Genomic DNA, 17517 nt, shown 5'->3' on the forward strand with positions numbered 1-17517 from the left:
ATCGGAACTTTCAGTGATGAATAGTAGAAGTTGGCGCATCACGTGGGCATTGAAACAAATTGATGTGCATAAAAGAGTATCTTCTTGTTTGTATGTATGTCTTCAAAGATAAGTTATTTAATAATACTCCCTCCGTCCCTTTTTAGTTGTCATATTTGGGTAAAATGCACATGCCAAGGAAAAATTAATTTTATAATATGTTTCCATATTTGCCCTTAATCAATGTGTGATTAAGTCATTTAATGATGAGAAAACAGTTTCGTTTTTATCAAAATAGACCCTTGATTACACAGTTTCTCATTCATTTTTACATGAAGCTTTTAGCACTACATATATACTCCTACTACTACTCTCTTAGAATTCTTCATTCATTTTAATCCAATTCTTTTCATTGCTCTACGTACTTCTACCAAATTTCCCTCTAATTTTTTTGATTACATTCAAAAATCATCTTTAAAATGGTTCAAAATTCTAATTCTTCCCTCCAATTTTACCTATATACTGAAGCATCATTACACCACTTTTTCATATCAAAATTTGTCACGCACGATGAGTTTCAGATATATGTTGGATTTAAATTTTTCAGCAAGTGAAGAAGATATACTTAATCATGTCAATGAGGAAGAAGGTGCAAACAATTATCAACCATTTGATCTTAATTCAGGTATCTATGTTTAATGTTTTTACTTGATTGTCCAGTAGATACATTCTCTTCTTAGACTTTCATTCAAACCTAACTTACACAACTGCAGCACCAGAAGATCATGTTACTGAACATAATTTGGGTGAGAAAATTATGCAGCATGGTGAAAGAGAACGAACTATGAACATACCAGATTTGAACCAACCTCTAGAAATTGACAGTAATTCTACAACAGTTTTTTGTATTATGTCGGTTCTTGCCGTATAGAATATCTCCTAATATTCATTTTTTAAAAATTCAGGTGAACGAGAGGAGTCACCAGGTGGTCAGACATCCAAAAGAAAAAAGGAGTTGTCTAATGACGAACGTGGACGAATTTATCCAGCTTTGGTAGAAAGAATTTTAGATGGGAGGCTCCCAATGGGTACCATAAAAGAAGTTTCACAATTGTTCTCTGTATCAACACGCACAATCTCACGTATATGGATGCAGGGTAGACATTCATTAGCGGATGCTAACAATAAGGTAGATGTCAATCATCGAAAAACTAAAAATTGTGGGCGTAAAAGAATTCAAATCGATCGTGAACAATTTCGGAACATCCCTTTATCTAAAAGAACAACCATTCGATCTACTGCAAGTGCTATGGAGGTGAGTAAGTCAGCCTTGCACCGTAGCTTTCAATCTGGTGAATCGATACGCCATCATACTAATCCCTTCAAACCAATGTTGAAGGATTCCAACAAAAAAACACGAGTTCAATTTTGTTTATCCATGCTTGATAAAGATAGTGGAAATGATCCTAAATTTGTGAGTATGTTTAACGTCATTCACATTGATGAAAAATGGTTCTACATCAGTAAAAAGTGTGAGAAATATTATCACTTGTTAGAAGAATGTGATCCTCAAAGAACCTGTAAGAGTAAAAAATTTCTAACCAAGGTTATGTTCTTAGCAGCTATGGCCCGTGTAACACCCCCAAATCCGGGGTCGGGGATCCGGGTTGTCACGAGTTCCATTTCCCTTAATAACACCCAATCTTAATACACAATCAACTACTCTGTACTGTGACCCCACAATAAACACACACACCACAAGTTATAGTCTCAGAGATGAATATCAAAAAAATAATCACAAGTCGTTTTATTCCACAATTATATGTCAATACACCTTAAAAAGGTTTCTGAATAGATTTACATTTCTTTGCCATTATTACAATTGATAAAGATACATAAGTCTGGTACATCAAAAGTTGAAAGCCTAGCCTATTGGTAGTTCCTACCTCAGCTACAGCGACATCAACGCCTATAGAAAACTGCGGAACGTTACCTAATCGCTTGCGAATCGGGAGCTTGGTCATGTTCATCTTTTCTATCTGTTGTTGTGTGATGAAAGAAGAAAGCAAGGGTGAGCAGCAAGCCCACCAAAATAATATGTATAATGATTAACAATATATGAGCCTTCTCATAGTACTAATGAAAGTCTTGGTCAAAAGAAATGAACCAAGTTTGATATCTTAATGCTATGTAGTCGCAAAATATTCAGTATATATACATATATACTTTTCAAAATATGGGAAGTCCTCTTCCATGCATAATACACACAGAGTTCCAGTGTATAACTGTATAAAAATATCGTTGCAAGGTGATCTCATATATCTAACCTCGTCTCAACGTTTTTCTGAAAATCTTTGTCATGCATAAGATAATCATTTACTAGATATAAGTTTAAAAGATGAAGTTACAAGATACTCCAATATACTCATATCTTTTCCAAATACTACTTGAACTACCACCGTTCAAGTTATAATTAGTTTCAAAAGTTCATCACACTGATGAGACTACAAGATAAGACTTGAATAGGTTCAATCTTTGAAATATTTTGAAGGAAATGAAGTTATGATATACTTCATTAAGTCCCGATATATATACACCTATATATATACATACGTTTCCTGAAAACCTCTGTCATGTAAAGTATGAACAGAATTGCAATATCCAATAAATTTGGAAAGGAAAGAATTTTGGCATAAACCTGATATCTTGCTGATCAGGCAAAGATACCAATAAGTAACCTTTTCTACTAGTAGATGGACGAATTCCCCACTGGTCATCACCCTGGTCGTAATAGGACCTTATGCTGGACTGCCACTCAACCACTTATGCATTTGATGGACTCCCACTGAGCCACTTACACTATCATGGACGCCCACTGAGCCCATGTTGCTTATGCCGACTCGATAGATGGACTTACTTCCCGAGTGTTGGGTAAGTAATCAATTCATTTACCAAAACTGCAACCTTGTTGCGAATATAAAATACACCATAGAGCCGGATCCCTTAGATTTTTGAGCGAGTATTCAAGTCCCCTTAAAATGGAAGATCTTGAATTTGAAAACAAGTTTTGGGATCCGCTCTACCCTTTTTAAATTCATTTTGAAGACTCGAAAACATTTTTAAGAATGTTTGGAGTAATGCTGATTTATGAAATAAATCAGTCCCAATATGAAAGAAATATCTGAATATTATTATTTAAATAATATTCCCATAAAGAATAATGGAGGTAGAAGTTGGAAAACTTATACTCGAATGAATAGCAAATAATCAAAGATATACTTATACAAAAGTAATATCTTTATTTGAATAATCAAAAATAAGTTTGATTATCGACACCTTATTCTTTAATACAATAAAGAATATTATTAAGTAATAAGCGGAGTCATAATACCTCGAATGAATACTATAAATAATATTCATAAAATAAAGGAGTCATACATCCTCAAATGAATATCCAAGTAATATTCAATAATAATATAAACTGAGTCATAAGCCCTCGAATGAATATTCAAATAATAAAATAAACTGAGTCATAAGCCCTCGTATGAATATTCAAATAATATTCAAATAATAAAATAATAAAATAAACTGAGTCATAAGCCCTCGAATGAATATTCAAATAATATTCAAATAATAAAATAAAGGTATCGAATAAACCTTATTTGATCAATAGTTTTAAAAACTATATCCATATATATATATAAATATATATATATATATTTAATATACTCGGGAACATCGACTCCCGGTTTAGAAATATGTTCACCTTTTATCCCCTATACTAAGGGTATACGCAACTACTTGCTTATTTCTAGCATAGGTATTATGCAACTATAAGCATTGAAATCAACAGATAGATAACCAGATTACGAAACAGACATGCATATATACCATATCAGCATGCTCCAATATATCGCAAAATTTGCTAATAACAATCATGCACTATCACAAGATAATGCATATACATATATTTACATCACAACAACAGTATATCGGGTAGAAAACTTGCCTGAGCGACTGGGGGTTATGAATGGCTCGGGACGAGTCTGGTAACCTATAAACAACAAGTAAGTTGGAATTAAACCAAAGTCACTTGTAAATCTATACTCTAACCAACTCAGACTCTAACGATCGTTTTGCGCTTACTGATTCTCTTAAGTCACTCGAGTACCCTCGGCTCCACCATTTTTAATAAATTAACCATTACGAGTTTTAAAGCGATTCCTTTGCGAGTGTCTTACCAACTGCCTAACACTCTTACCATAATTGTTTCATACATTAATTAACCCTTTTTGGTCTTTAACCTATGTTTCAAAGTAAGGCGAGGGGAAATGTTTCGTTCGCGAAACGCCGTTACTTGAAACGGTCGTTTCTCCTAAACCGTGCATCGGAATCGAACGAACTACATATCAAAACGAAGCTCGTAACACGAGCTATCTAGACATGGCAATGGTCATAATGTAGCAGGGGGTTCTCGGGTCCTAATGTTATGCACAAAAACAGTCTAAAGAAAACCGGACGTTACGACGGCTATGTTTACGTGATTTCCCAAATTTAAACCATTCAAAACCAACCACAATTCAACCCCAAATCAATCATACAACCAACATCCCTCCAAACCACATCATAACAGCCCCAACAAATCCACATTAACCATTTATACTTATTCCCCACATGAACTAAAAGCTTTACTTAGGTTCTTTAACTAATTATCAAGATTTACAACTCCAACAATACCACAAAACCAACTAATCTCTACAACTCAACCAAACTTCAAAAAATCAAGCATCATGCTTCACATATAATATATCAAACATATTCATTCCTAATTACTCAAAACTAAAGCTAGGGTTTGTAGTTTATACCTTCCTTGGAGAGTGGAGAATCAAGAGAATGGCTTGGAATCACCCTTAAAGTCCTTATCCAAGCTTAATCTTGCTAAATAGTAAGTGGTGGAGCTTGGATCTTCATTTTCTAAGAAGGAAGCCGAGAGCATGATGTAGAAGAAAGAGAGATTTTTATGTTTTGCTTTGTTTTGCTTTTGGTTGGTTGTAGTTTTGTTTTGTTTTTGGTTAATTACTAATTTAACCTTGATTTTTGTGTGGTTAATAACCATCCACATCTCCTTCCTCCTTATGTCATGCTTGTGTCATGCTATGATGTCATCTTTCCCTCCTTGTCCTCTTCTCATTGGTTAGGTGACATCATCCTCTCTAATCCCTTTGATTAACTTCCTAATTGTTTGCCTAATGACCGCTGATCTATTATACGGTTCGCTTAACTTTCGTTTTCATTTCTCGTTTGAGGGATCATACCCGGGATCTTATTACTTAGGTTCCCTTAACCTTTCTCAATACATTGTATTCCTTTTTATGATCCTCTCTTATAATCCTTTAATTTAAATCCTTTTTATCCTGTTACCTTTTTCTCAATTCTTTCCGTATCTAGTGGATTTCCGGGAAAATTCAAAGTGTTCGGATTTGGATTCTGACGATCTTTACATACACTTATATCCCATATAAAGTACTAATAAAATCTCAGAATATCCATATCAGAACCCCTACATAGTGTGGCATGAAAAGTTTTCTCATTTAGCAAAAACACTATTCATAAGGGTTTCAAAATTTCCCAAAAATTGGGGTTATTACAGTCTCCCCTCCTTAAAAGGATTCCGTCCCGGAATCAGATAGAAAATGAATAGGGATACTCTCTTAGCATTGCACTTTCTAACTCTCGAGTAAATTTTCCCACATTGTGGTCCTACCACCAAACTCTGCCTAGTTTGATAACCCTTCTCCTAAGCACTTGTTCCTTTTCACTCTATAGCCCTTCCTGGTTGCTCCATATAGGTTACGTCGGGTTACATGTCTATGCGCTCATATGCCCCTATTTATCTGGCACCCGAATTACACTTTCTTAACATTGATACGTGGAACATGTTATGAACTTTTTGCAGGTTCGGGGGTAAGGCTAGCTCGTAAGCCAACTTCCCAATCCGTCTTAGTATCTCAAAAGGTCCAATGTATCTTGGGCTTAGTTTTCCTTTCTTTCCAAATCTCATTAACCCCTTCCAAGGGAATACCTATAACAACACTAGGTCCCCTACTTCCTATTCCTTGTCCTTTCGTGTCAAATCGACATACTTCTTATGTCCATCTTGGGCTACTACCAGCCGTCCTCTGATTAGATCTATTATATCCTTGGTCCTTTGGATTACTGCGGGTCCGAGCATCTTGCGCTCTACAACTTCATCCTAACATAAGGGAGATCGACATTGTCTTCCCTCAAGGATCTCATAAGGCGACATCTCGATAATGACATATGATCTATTGTCATAAGAAAACTCAATCCGTGTTAAGTGATCATTCCAATTTCTTTCAAGTCTATTGCACAGACTCTCATTATAGCTTTTAACATTAGAGCTTTTGCTTCTCAACACCCATTCTTTTCCAGTTCGTAATCGCTACTGCCCTCCGTTCCTAATATTATACTGGTTACACTTTTGCTCATTAGCGTTCTATAACCTTTTAATAACCACGTCAACCTTAGTATCATGAATGTGTTTCCATTCCGAATACCACCAAAATTTTACTACTCCTTTTTCAGCTGTTTCTATTATCGAAAGCTTCATCCTTCATATAGAAGTAAAATAATTTATTGAGAGATCACTATGATCATGAACACTTGTTATATCGCATAGTTAGTACAGAAGGTGGCCAGCCTTTAGTACTTGACAAGCAATTAAACAATAGATGGTATCCTACTAGGCTTCTATCACACAGATAGATAGTCATTCGGCAATACCTCCCCTTCTGGAAGGGTTGTTCTTCTCAGCTTATATGAAATAAAAAGAAGAGAAAAGAACGAATTGAAGAGAATTGTATATACGTACCAAAAAAAATAATTGTATTGCCATAAAATATCTGGCTTGGAATCTACCTCTGAACTATAGAGGTTTGTCATAGGAGAACAAAACATATATGCATTTATATCAACATCAAGTATTATAGCATCGTATTTCACATGCCTAAATATTTTTGCTATTCCGTCCATCATTCTATGGACCCATGCTCTTCCTCGAGCTTATACACAATCACCTTTGAAACTCCTTCGATACCGAAAATTGAACCTGGGATCTCATTCTAGACATCATCGTTACTTGAATTCTATGCTTGCACCGTAACCTTCCTCGTATAATAATACGACTCTCTATTGATAAGAAAGAATAAATATTCAATAGGTAGATACTCTACTTAATTAGTCTATTAATGATAACTTATACACTACCACGACCCGTTTAGTGGTACTCAATCTCAACATCCATTCCAATACAACTCTCACGGTTGTAACCAGCTCATTACTCGCAGAATCATTGCTGCATTACTATGGTCCACTACTGACCTACTGTCGTCATTCACGTTCCATGAAATCTTAATATCTAACCATACGGAGTCCATACATGTCGTATCAAATCCTTTTAAGGAGGTAACATAATCACCATTCCTGATTCATGAAGAACACTCATGATCCTGACATACATACATGACATGAAGCAGATACAATTGCAGAAGAGTTTCAATCAAAGCAACGATAGCAGGTTAATACCATTCTAAATCATATGCCTTAAATAGAAGACTTACTCAAAGGTTCGTCTAGTCCTTTTTGAAACATGGTCCTGGCTTATCTCAAGATAGGACCTTCTAAGATAGATAGCCCGTTCATGGCGATTACACGAATTAAACCTTTACCAACTACTATTACGGTTGGGTATTGCACAGTCATCAGAAGGAATGTCAATCTTCCAAACCATAATACAACCTTCACAGCTTTAACCATCATCACTGTATTCTTTTGGCACAAGCGCCTATAATTATCCTCTTACCTTTAAAGTGTCGGCCACCTCTTTGGCCTTTCCTGATAGTAAAATTTCCTTACAGTCAATGTCATTTTAACCACCTCCAAATAATTTTCTACCTCATTTCAATCACAGCTTATGTGAAGATGTTTTCCTTAAAATCTGATAAGTAAAAAAAAATATCACCATTTTTCCATTAGTTATTGCCTCAGTCTTTAGAGGTTAATCACTGTCACGACTGACTCTCAATCATACTTAGAACATCTTTTATCTTAAGTCCTAATTGCCCTGAACAATTTCGACCATTACTGGTTCGATCCATACTTTCTCGTGGTGTAACATGTGCCCCACTTGGCATCATTATAATTACGACACATTTCCTTTATCAACATTTCTATTCTTGAGAATTTTGAATATTACCTTTCTCCTTGTAAAACCTCTAAGGTTATCCTTGAATCGTTCCTCCTGTATTCCCTAGATACAGGGCATATCAAAATACCATTTACTAATACTAAAACCATTGTCTATATACTTCTGAAAAATTTCTCCACTGATCCTTAAAGGTCGTTATTACCTTAATCCTTTCCAAATCATACTGTCAAAACTCATACTGTCCCTATTAAGGGTGAAATGCCAACCTTTATGCATTCCCCTAGGATTCATTTTAAGTTATCGATGTTCTATTCTTAATTCCACCTTTAAAAGGTACCTGCATCCTTCCATGGATAAATCAAGTCATATATCCCTAATAAGGGTGTCTTATTCAATCATTCCCACCTCGATAGTATATGCCTAATTTCACAATAACATCTGTATACAAAATGAGGTTAATCAAAATGGCCTCCAAAAGATAACAACGGTTATCCGCTTTTCTTGCCTAATCTGGTAACGATAATGTAAGTCATATGTCATAGGCCTATTTGTATATTCGAGGATTTAACTCAACTCAAATAAGAATGTAATAAGTAAATAGTGGATCTACCGTCAGAGAGATCTCGCAAAGTAATATCTGTCAAAGGATTCAGACACAAGGTTCATCTACAGACTTGAGGAATTAATTCACTGGAAGAAGTTCAAGAAATTGATCATGCCTCAGTGATATAAATCAAGAGTGTGGATTTAATCAAGTGACAGAGATCTCGTCAGGGTATCAGATAATTACAAGGATTTAATCTGAAGAAAATCAAAGTGTCAAAGTCAAGACATGAAGAAATGTCACGGAAGTTAGTCACTCATGAACTAGACAGTACATCGAGTGTCAACATTGAAGTGGTGGAATTGATTCATAATTTTCAGTGATTTTCAGAAGATTTGCAGAAGAATGGTTGCTGCTCAAGATTAGTATTAATTCTCTATTAATTAATTAAGTCATATAATTTAATTAAGAAAATAAATTATATCTGCAAAGATTAATTTATTGATTAATTGAATTAACTGGTTAATTAATTCTGAATTAATATTATGCATTTTTCAGAAATGATTTTGAATTAATATTCAAGATTAAATCAGCAAGACAAATATTTGAACTGGTATGACAATTGGATTGTCATACCGAAAGTCTTTCCAAGCCATTTAGATAGTCCTACCGAAAGTTACACTGGGAGGAGGATTGTCTTGCTAGTTCATTCTGATTGTCTTGCTAGTTCTAACAATAGTCTTGCCAAAAGTTCTACTGGAAATGGATAGTCCTACCGAAAGTCTTGCTAGGTCAAAAGGATTGTCATACCAGCTATTTTCTATTTGGTGGATTGTTTAAAAAACAGCAGAAGCAGAACACATTTTTATCATCCAATATCAAACAAACACAAGTCAACAAGCAAGAACATAGCAGAAAAGAAAAGCAAATATTTCATTCTTCATTTGCAGAAAATCAAGATCATATTTCTAGTTTGTAAAGTTAAATCCAAACCACTAGAATTATTTATCTTGTTCTTGTGTAACAATCTAGCGGATCAAAATCCCTAGAACTTAATCTCAAATCGCGTTTAGCATTTGATTCTAATTATTGCAAAAATAGAAAAACTTCATGTCGAATTTATTCTAAATTTGTGATGATTAATTTGAGATTAATTCCTTGTAATCGATACAGTTGTTGTAACACCTTTCAAGTTTAATAATATTTTTATTTAACTTGAATTTTGTTTCACATTTTTTATTCCGCATTTAATTCGATTATTCGGTACTGTTTGTATTCAACCCCCCCTTCTACAAACACATTGGGACCTAACAATTGGTATCAGAGCCTTCTGATTAACGAACAAATCAAGATCCTAGACTTTTGTGATTTTTCAACTCCTTGAATTTTTATTCATTCAAAAATTCATAATGACTTCACAAAAAGTTGGAACCGTTAAAATTCCACAATTTGATAAAGAGAATTATATTATGTGGAAGAAGAAGACGCTCTTATTTTTACAAGTGGCAAATCCCAAATATTCAAACTTGTTAAAGAAGGGGATAAGAACTCCGATGGTTATTGAACCGGAGGTGATAGTAGATGATGTTGTGATCACCAAAGCCAGAACCTATCCTAAAGATCCTGAGGATTTTTCTCCTGCTGAAAAAAATGAAGCCTCCTTGGATGCCAGCCTTTAGTTAATTTTAATTGATTCCCTTGATCCCTTGATGAACAGACATGTGATGAACTGTAATAATTCCAAACATATGTGGGAAACTATTGAGGTGATCAATGAAGGCACAGAGGAAGTTAGGGAGAACAAGTTGGAGATCCTAACCTCTGAGTATGAATATTTTAAATCAAATCCAGGAGAAGGAATTACTGAAGTGTTTGAGAGGTACAATGCGTTGATCAACAACCTGAACATAAATGGAAAATATTATTCAATCAGGGAGGTCAACAAAAAGTTCCTTTTAACACTGCCAACTCATCTTGAACATAGAATCACTGCCATTAGAGAAGCTAGAGATCTGAGTGAGATTTCTTTGGACATGCTCTATGGAGTGTTAAAAACCTATGAGTTAGAGCAGATTCAACAGAAGGAAGTCTACGGGAAGGATATAATGGCCAACACATCTACTGCACTTGTAGCTGAAGGTCAACAACAACAACAATCTCAACAATTGGAGAGAATGGTACAGTGTTCCAAGGCTGAGGAAAATATGTTAATAGCAGAATATGATCCTCCTACTACAAATCAATCAAGTGATGATTTTTATTCCTTGGAAGAGCTGGAGCAATTGGAAGACGAGTCAATGGCCCAAATTGTCAAGAGATTCTCCCATGTCAGATTCAAGAGGAATCCCAAGCTTAAGTACAAGTCCAACTACAACAAATTCCAGAAAGGTGGATCTTCATCCTCTAACACCAGCAGTGGTGGATACAAAACATGGATGGTTGATCGGAGCACCATTAGATGCTATAACTGCAATGAGTTGGGACACTTTGCCACAGAATGTAGGAAGCCAAAGCAGGTAAGAAAGAACTCTGAAAGGGCTTATCTGGCAAAGGGAAGAAGCTGGGATGATACTGACAGTGAAGATGAAGATGAAGGAAATCTTGCTCTTATGGCTATTGATGGAAAAGCTTCATCATCAAGAATAGAGGTAAAACTTTCTGTTGCTGAAATGGTTTATCATCTAAGAGGTAACTTAGATTGTGCACGTCGTGATAATGAACTATTAAGTTTACAGATCACAGACCTTGAGAAAGAGGTCAATGAATTAAGACTTGTGCACATTAATCAAGACAAATTAAAAGAACAAGTATCTTTTCTAGAGAATAGAGTTGACTGTTATAGAAAACTCGAAACTATTCTCAAAGACAAGATCACCGGTCTTGAGACTAAGGTTAGAGCCTACTTCAATTCTTGTTCGAAGGCTAAAGAGTTCTACAGTAAGCAATCTGTTAATCAAACATCTGGAATAGGTTATGATTACAATGGTGCTATTGGAGAATTAGGCATAAACTCCCCTCCTCGTGTCTGTGCTAAAGGAAGGAAAGTACCACATGTGCTTAAGGGTGTTGATGAACCCCTCTATAAACCATCAATTGCTGAACCATTTGATGCGACCTCTTCTGTTATTCAAGAAGAAATACGTGCTGAAGATCTTGATAATGAGAAGGTTGTTTCCAAGTCAAGTGTGTCGAAAGTTCCAGTCAAAGTTGTGAAAGCAACTGAGACTAACTCAGACACACATGAATTGGATAACAAAAATGCCATGTCTACCATGCATAAATTGCCTGCTGTTAATCACTCTCATAAAGCATGTGGTGTTTCTAATTGTATGTCTTGTGCTTTTAATATGATGTATTCTTATTTTAATGGTAAGCATGTTTCTAATGATAAGACTACTCCTCGTCAGCATGTGAATAACAAGAAGCATGATAGGTCTACGACTGCTAGTCCTTCTAAGACTAGAAAGGAGACATTTGTGCTTAAGCCTAAACAGAAATTTGTTAAGGCTGTTTACAAGGTCAAATATTCAGTCATTAAGGATGTTGAGACCATTAAAATTAAAAATGTTGTTTTGCCTGACAAAGGACAATTCTACAAGTATGCCGGGCCCAACCAAGTTTGGGTTCCGAAGAAGGTCTAATCCATTTGAAGTGCAGGGCATTAAACAGGTGTAACCGGTAGTGTGGATTCTTGACAGTGGATCATCAAGACATATGACCGGAGATAGAGCCCTGCTATCAAATATGGTTGAGAAAGCTGGCCCCCTGATTAGCTTTGGAGATAACAGCAAAGGTTTATCTGAGGGATATGGCTGTTTGCAAGCTGGATATGTTATCAGTGAAAATTTTGTATAGTGTGCTAGGTTATTATCAGGAAGCATCATCTAACATATAGCACCAGTGACGAGACTTGAGAATATTACGACATATCAGGCACCTGCTGCACATTACACTTGGAATTGGACTCTAGTAAGATGTGTACAAGTGTACTCCTGGTTGGTGAGTCAAAAGAGGAAGTCAATGCACCACAGTTCATGGACTTTGCAGCTGCAGATCTATTGGACTATGCAATCTCTTCTTCACAATCTCACTTCAGGTTGGTATGAACTAGAGTACTACTCAAGCAATCGTCAAGAACATGGTATGGCACTCTAACTGAAGTTATTGTTTATTATGAACTAGTAGAGTCGTCATATTTTTAACTCTCTTATCATTAGGCACAATCATATTGTTTTATATATGCAGTGATATATTGTTTATGCAACATAACAATTAGAATCTAAAGTACTTGACAAGTATCGGTCAATGATATGTTGTTAACATTATGTTGCAGATATTTGTAAGCTTTTGAAAAGAATGAGAATTACTTAGACTTTACCCTAAGTGATCAATGTTTTATCAAAAACTCATTCATACTGAAAAACAAAATCAAACTTCTTTCTACATTAGTGACTTCTTATTTCATGTAAAATCCTTTGAAATCACTATTGTACATCATTACTCTCAAAAGATTAAATGTATAATTTTCATTCATTATAGATCTTAAATACATTTTATCTCTCTATAGTGCCATATGTTCTGTGTTACAGGTTCAGTCTCCAATGACTTTCTTTCATTGACAGTCATGAGGTTGAAAACCCACAACGTCTATCCCAGACTGTAAAGACAAACACAGAAATAGAACCAACCAACACTCTCTTACCACTAAATATAGTATGAATGAGCGTGAGGGAGATAGTGCCTTAGTGCACCACATAAGGAAGGTTCTGTAGTCAACCCAGTAGCTCTGTCTCCTACATAGATGAGTAGTATTTAAACCGAGACAACTGCTAGCCCCCATACATCTTCTCAAAAAGATGTAATGGCTGAAAAGGCATAAAAACAGTTACTAGATTCAATCTCTAAACAGGGTGCGTCTATTAAAATTTGTCTGTCGGCCAGGGCATCCGATGTAGTGTTACCACTTCAAACATAAACAACTCTTGATGCACAAGGAAAGTTTACACACACAAAGGATGAGTTGACGAAAATAAGAGTTTCGACCATTTTAAGGTCAGATTCGATTGTTCAAGGTTTGTTAATAGACCATTTGCCTTTACAGGTGTTAGGAGAGGATACTGATCCAAAAGCCATATGTCAGTGGTCAGTGTCTACCTCCCCAGGCTTAAATCCCCTGGATGCATCTGCGGATAGTGGATCTGACATAGGTGCAGATCGGCAACTTGTTGACAATGATTCAGATATTACCTGATGAGTCACAAGGAAATGTCTTCACAGACATTAGAAGGGAACCTTGATCTTTATGCTAAATTCTTTGGATCATTGTTTACCTTCCCAGAATTCAAATCTGGAACCCTAAAAGGGAAACTAGCAACTTATAAATTATGACTCAGATTCATCTGACGAGTTTAACAAGGATGGGGATTTGTGAACTCCCATTGCACCACCTGTGACCTCCTTAAGGATGTCTAAGGTGATTTTCCTTGCAGGTACAGCTGAATGTTGGAGCTATGAGAGAAGAGTGATACACTTGTGAGAATGAGTGTAAACACGAGTGGAGAGAAAAGTGAAACACATGTGAGGTACACTAAACAGAATCACACACTCACAGTGAGGAAGAAAGAGAAACACTTGTTATTTCTTTTCCAACCAAGTGAAATATGAGAACTCCTTCAGACGACGGCATACATTCCTTCTTTAAGGGGGAGATAAAAGCTTAAGTAATAGTTTGGAGGATTCCTCAACTAAGGGGGAGAAATAGCAGGGAGGAAGAAAAAGATCCTACATATGTACACTACACCACACCATTGTTGTTTGTAACTACGGATCCTATTGTACGAGAGAGGTGGTAAACACAAGGTGATTTTCTAGTAAGGGAAGAAGCTGTTTTCAAAAGGGGAGTACCATTGGCCTTTATCTGCGGATCCTATTGTACGGGAGAGGTGGTAAACGAAGGTGATCTTCTTTAATCAGTTTATTCTCATAGGGGGAGAAGCAAGAGAGATATGGGCTTCTCAACAGGAAATGTGGTTGTACAAATGAAGATGGAACTACTTGAAGATATGTTCAGTCTAGAGGAACATCTACTTGGAATCTGGAAAATGTTAAATCCAGTCCAGAACTTTTCTACTATTTACTTTGCATTTCTGTTTATATCTTTTTCTTATTTGTTAGTTGAGTTATCCTCTAGGTATTTGTGTACGGGAGAGGTGGTAAACGAAGGTGATCTTCTTTAATCAGTTGATTCTCATAGGGGGAGAAGCAAGAGAGATATGGGCTTCTCAACAGGAAATGTGGTTGTACAAATGAAGATGGAACTACTTGAAGATATGTTCAGTCTAGAGGAACATCTACTTGGAATCTGGAAAATGTTAAATCTAGTCCAGAACTTTTCTACTATTTACTTTGCATTTATGTTTATATCTTTTTCTTATTTGTTAGTTGAGTTATCCTCTAGGTATTTGTGTGTTATTTTCTAACAAACAAATAGGGGGAGATTGTAAGTCATATATCATAGGCCTATTTGTATATTCGAGAATTTAACTCAACTCAAATAAGAATGTAATAAGTAAATAGTGGATCTACCGTCAGAGAGATCTCGCAAAGTAATATCTGTCAAAGGATTCAGAAACAAGGTTCATCTACAGATTTGAGGAATTAATTCACTGGAAGAAGTTCAAGAAATTGATCATGCCTCAGTGATATTAAACAAGAGTGTGGATTTAATCAAGTGACAGAGATCTCGTCAGGGTATCAGATAATTACAAGGATTTAATCTGAAGAAAATCAAAGTGTCAAAGTCAAGACATGAAGAAACGTCACGGAAGTTAGTCACTCATGAACCAGACAGTACATCGAGTGTCAACATTGAAGTGGTGGAATTGATTCATAATTTTCAGTGATTTTCAGAAGATTTGCAGAAGAATGGTTGCTGCTCAAGATTAGTATTAATTCTCTATTAATTAATTAAGTCATATAATTTAATTAAGAAAATAAATTATATCTGCAAAGATTAATTTATTGATTAATTGAATTAACTGGTTAATTAATTCTGAATTAATATTATGCATTTTTCAGAAATGATTTTGAATTAATATTCAAGATTAAATCAGCAAGACAAATATTTGAACTGGTATGACAATTGGATTGTCATACCGAAAGTCTTTCCAAGCCATTTAGATAGTCCTACCGAAAGTTACACTGGGAGGAGGATTGTCTTGCTAGTTCATTCTGATTGTCTTGCTAGTTCTAACAATAGTCTTGCCAAAAGTTCTACTGGAAATGGATAGTCCTACCGAAAGTCTTGCTAGGTCAAAAGGATTGTCATACCAGCTATTTTCTATTCGGTGGATTGTTTAAAAAGCAGCAGAAGCAGAACACATTTTTATCATCCAATATCAAACAAACACAAGTCAACAAGCAAGAACATAGCAGAAAAGAAAAGCAAATATTTCATTCTTCATTTGCAGAAAATCAAGATCATATTTCTAGTTTGTAAAGTTAAATCCAAACCACTAGAATTATTTATCTTGTTCTTGTGTAACAATCTAGCGGATCAAAATCCCTAGAACTTAATCTTAAATCGCGTTTAGCATTTGATTTTAATTATTGCAAAAATTGAAAAACTTTATGTCGAATTTATTCTAAATTTGTGATAATTAATTTGAGATTAATTCCTTGTAATCGATACAGTTATTGTAACACCTTTCAAGTTTAATAATATTTTTATTTAACTTGAATTTTGTTTCACATTTTTTATTCCGCATTTAATTTGATTATTCAGTAATGTTTGTATTCAACCCCCCTTTCTACAAACACATTGGGACCTAACAGATAACAAGGATGTTCTGGAAGATATTGATCGTGTTCAACGTGAACTTCTTCTTAATAATTCCTTATTTACTTTTGTTGTTTATCTCAACAGTCACCTCAATGTTGGGATATCTTTCATATCTGGCGTCTCCCTTTCTGGGTATCATGCCACCGGTCTTACACTTCACCTTCTTGAAGGTCACTTCCTTCATCCAATTTTCTTAATTTCTTACTTTCTTGTCTCCTCAGTCTATCCGCGTCTCATTATTTATCCTTCGAATTATCTCAAGGTTTCCTCGAATCTTCCCAACTTACAGGGGATAAAATATATGTATCTCTTATGCCCTCAACCATCAATTTTAACTCATGGTGAATCACCCTCATCCTGACGATTACATACTCTTCTATTTCTATTTCTACGAGTCTTTAGGGTTTCCTCATACCCAACTCCCTTATCATTCCTCAAACTCTATTGCCGTTATATTCCTTTCCACTTCAATTTCTTTTTATTTTCCTTTCTCTTATCATTATTTCATGAACCAACACAACATAAACATTGATTTCAAACATCCCGTCATTCTGGATTCGTGTCCTCAGAACGAATCTTGACAACTTTTACATCTTAGATTCATAATTCATCATACTCTTCTGCCTTTGTTCTGGCTCTAAAGCTTTTACACTATCTCCTTATCTTTGGGAATTACTTTCCCGAAAACAATTGACTGAACTTAAATCAGTTTATTATAATCTCTTACTCCGTGCCTTCCTTGGTCTTTCACCAGCGGGTGGTCTCTCTCTTAGGAGGGTAAGTGACAAAAATAGTCTTTTGTGGTTCGTCAATCATTCAGAATCTCAAATAATTCCTCTATTTCCTTTAGCCAGGCTGTTGCCTCGACTAGGTCAACCTGTTCCTTGGAACTCTGAGAGCTTAGAGACTTAAAGGTCCTGAAAGAAC

The 17517-nt window shown here is 35.5% G+C and overlaps 1 protein-coding gene across 1 annotated transcript in view; it reads left to right on the top strand.

The window, feature by feature from the left end:
* The first annotated feature begins 549 nt into the window (after positions 1–549).
* The window catches only part of LOC141713943 (uncharacterized), a 38076-nt gene continuing 21108 nt past the window's right edge, over positions 550–17517 (top strand). The window contains exons 1-3 of the mRNA XM_074517502.1: positions 550–664; positions 753–863; positions 945–1559. Coding sequence (XP_074373603.1) covers positions 550–664; positions 753–863; positions 945–1559 — 841 coding nt within the window. The remainder of the gene's footprint in view (positions 665–752; positions 864–944; positions 1560–17517) is intronic.

This window comes from Apium graveolens, chromosome 3 (assembly GCF_009905375.1).
Source record: "Apium graveolens cultivar Ventura chromosome 3, ASM990537v1, whole genome shotgun sequence".
NCBI classification, from domain to species: Eukaryota; Viridiplantae; Streptophyta; class Magnoliopsida; order Apiales; family Apiaceae; genus Apium; species Apium graveolens.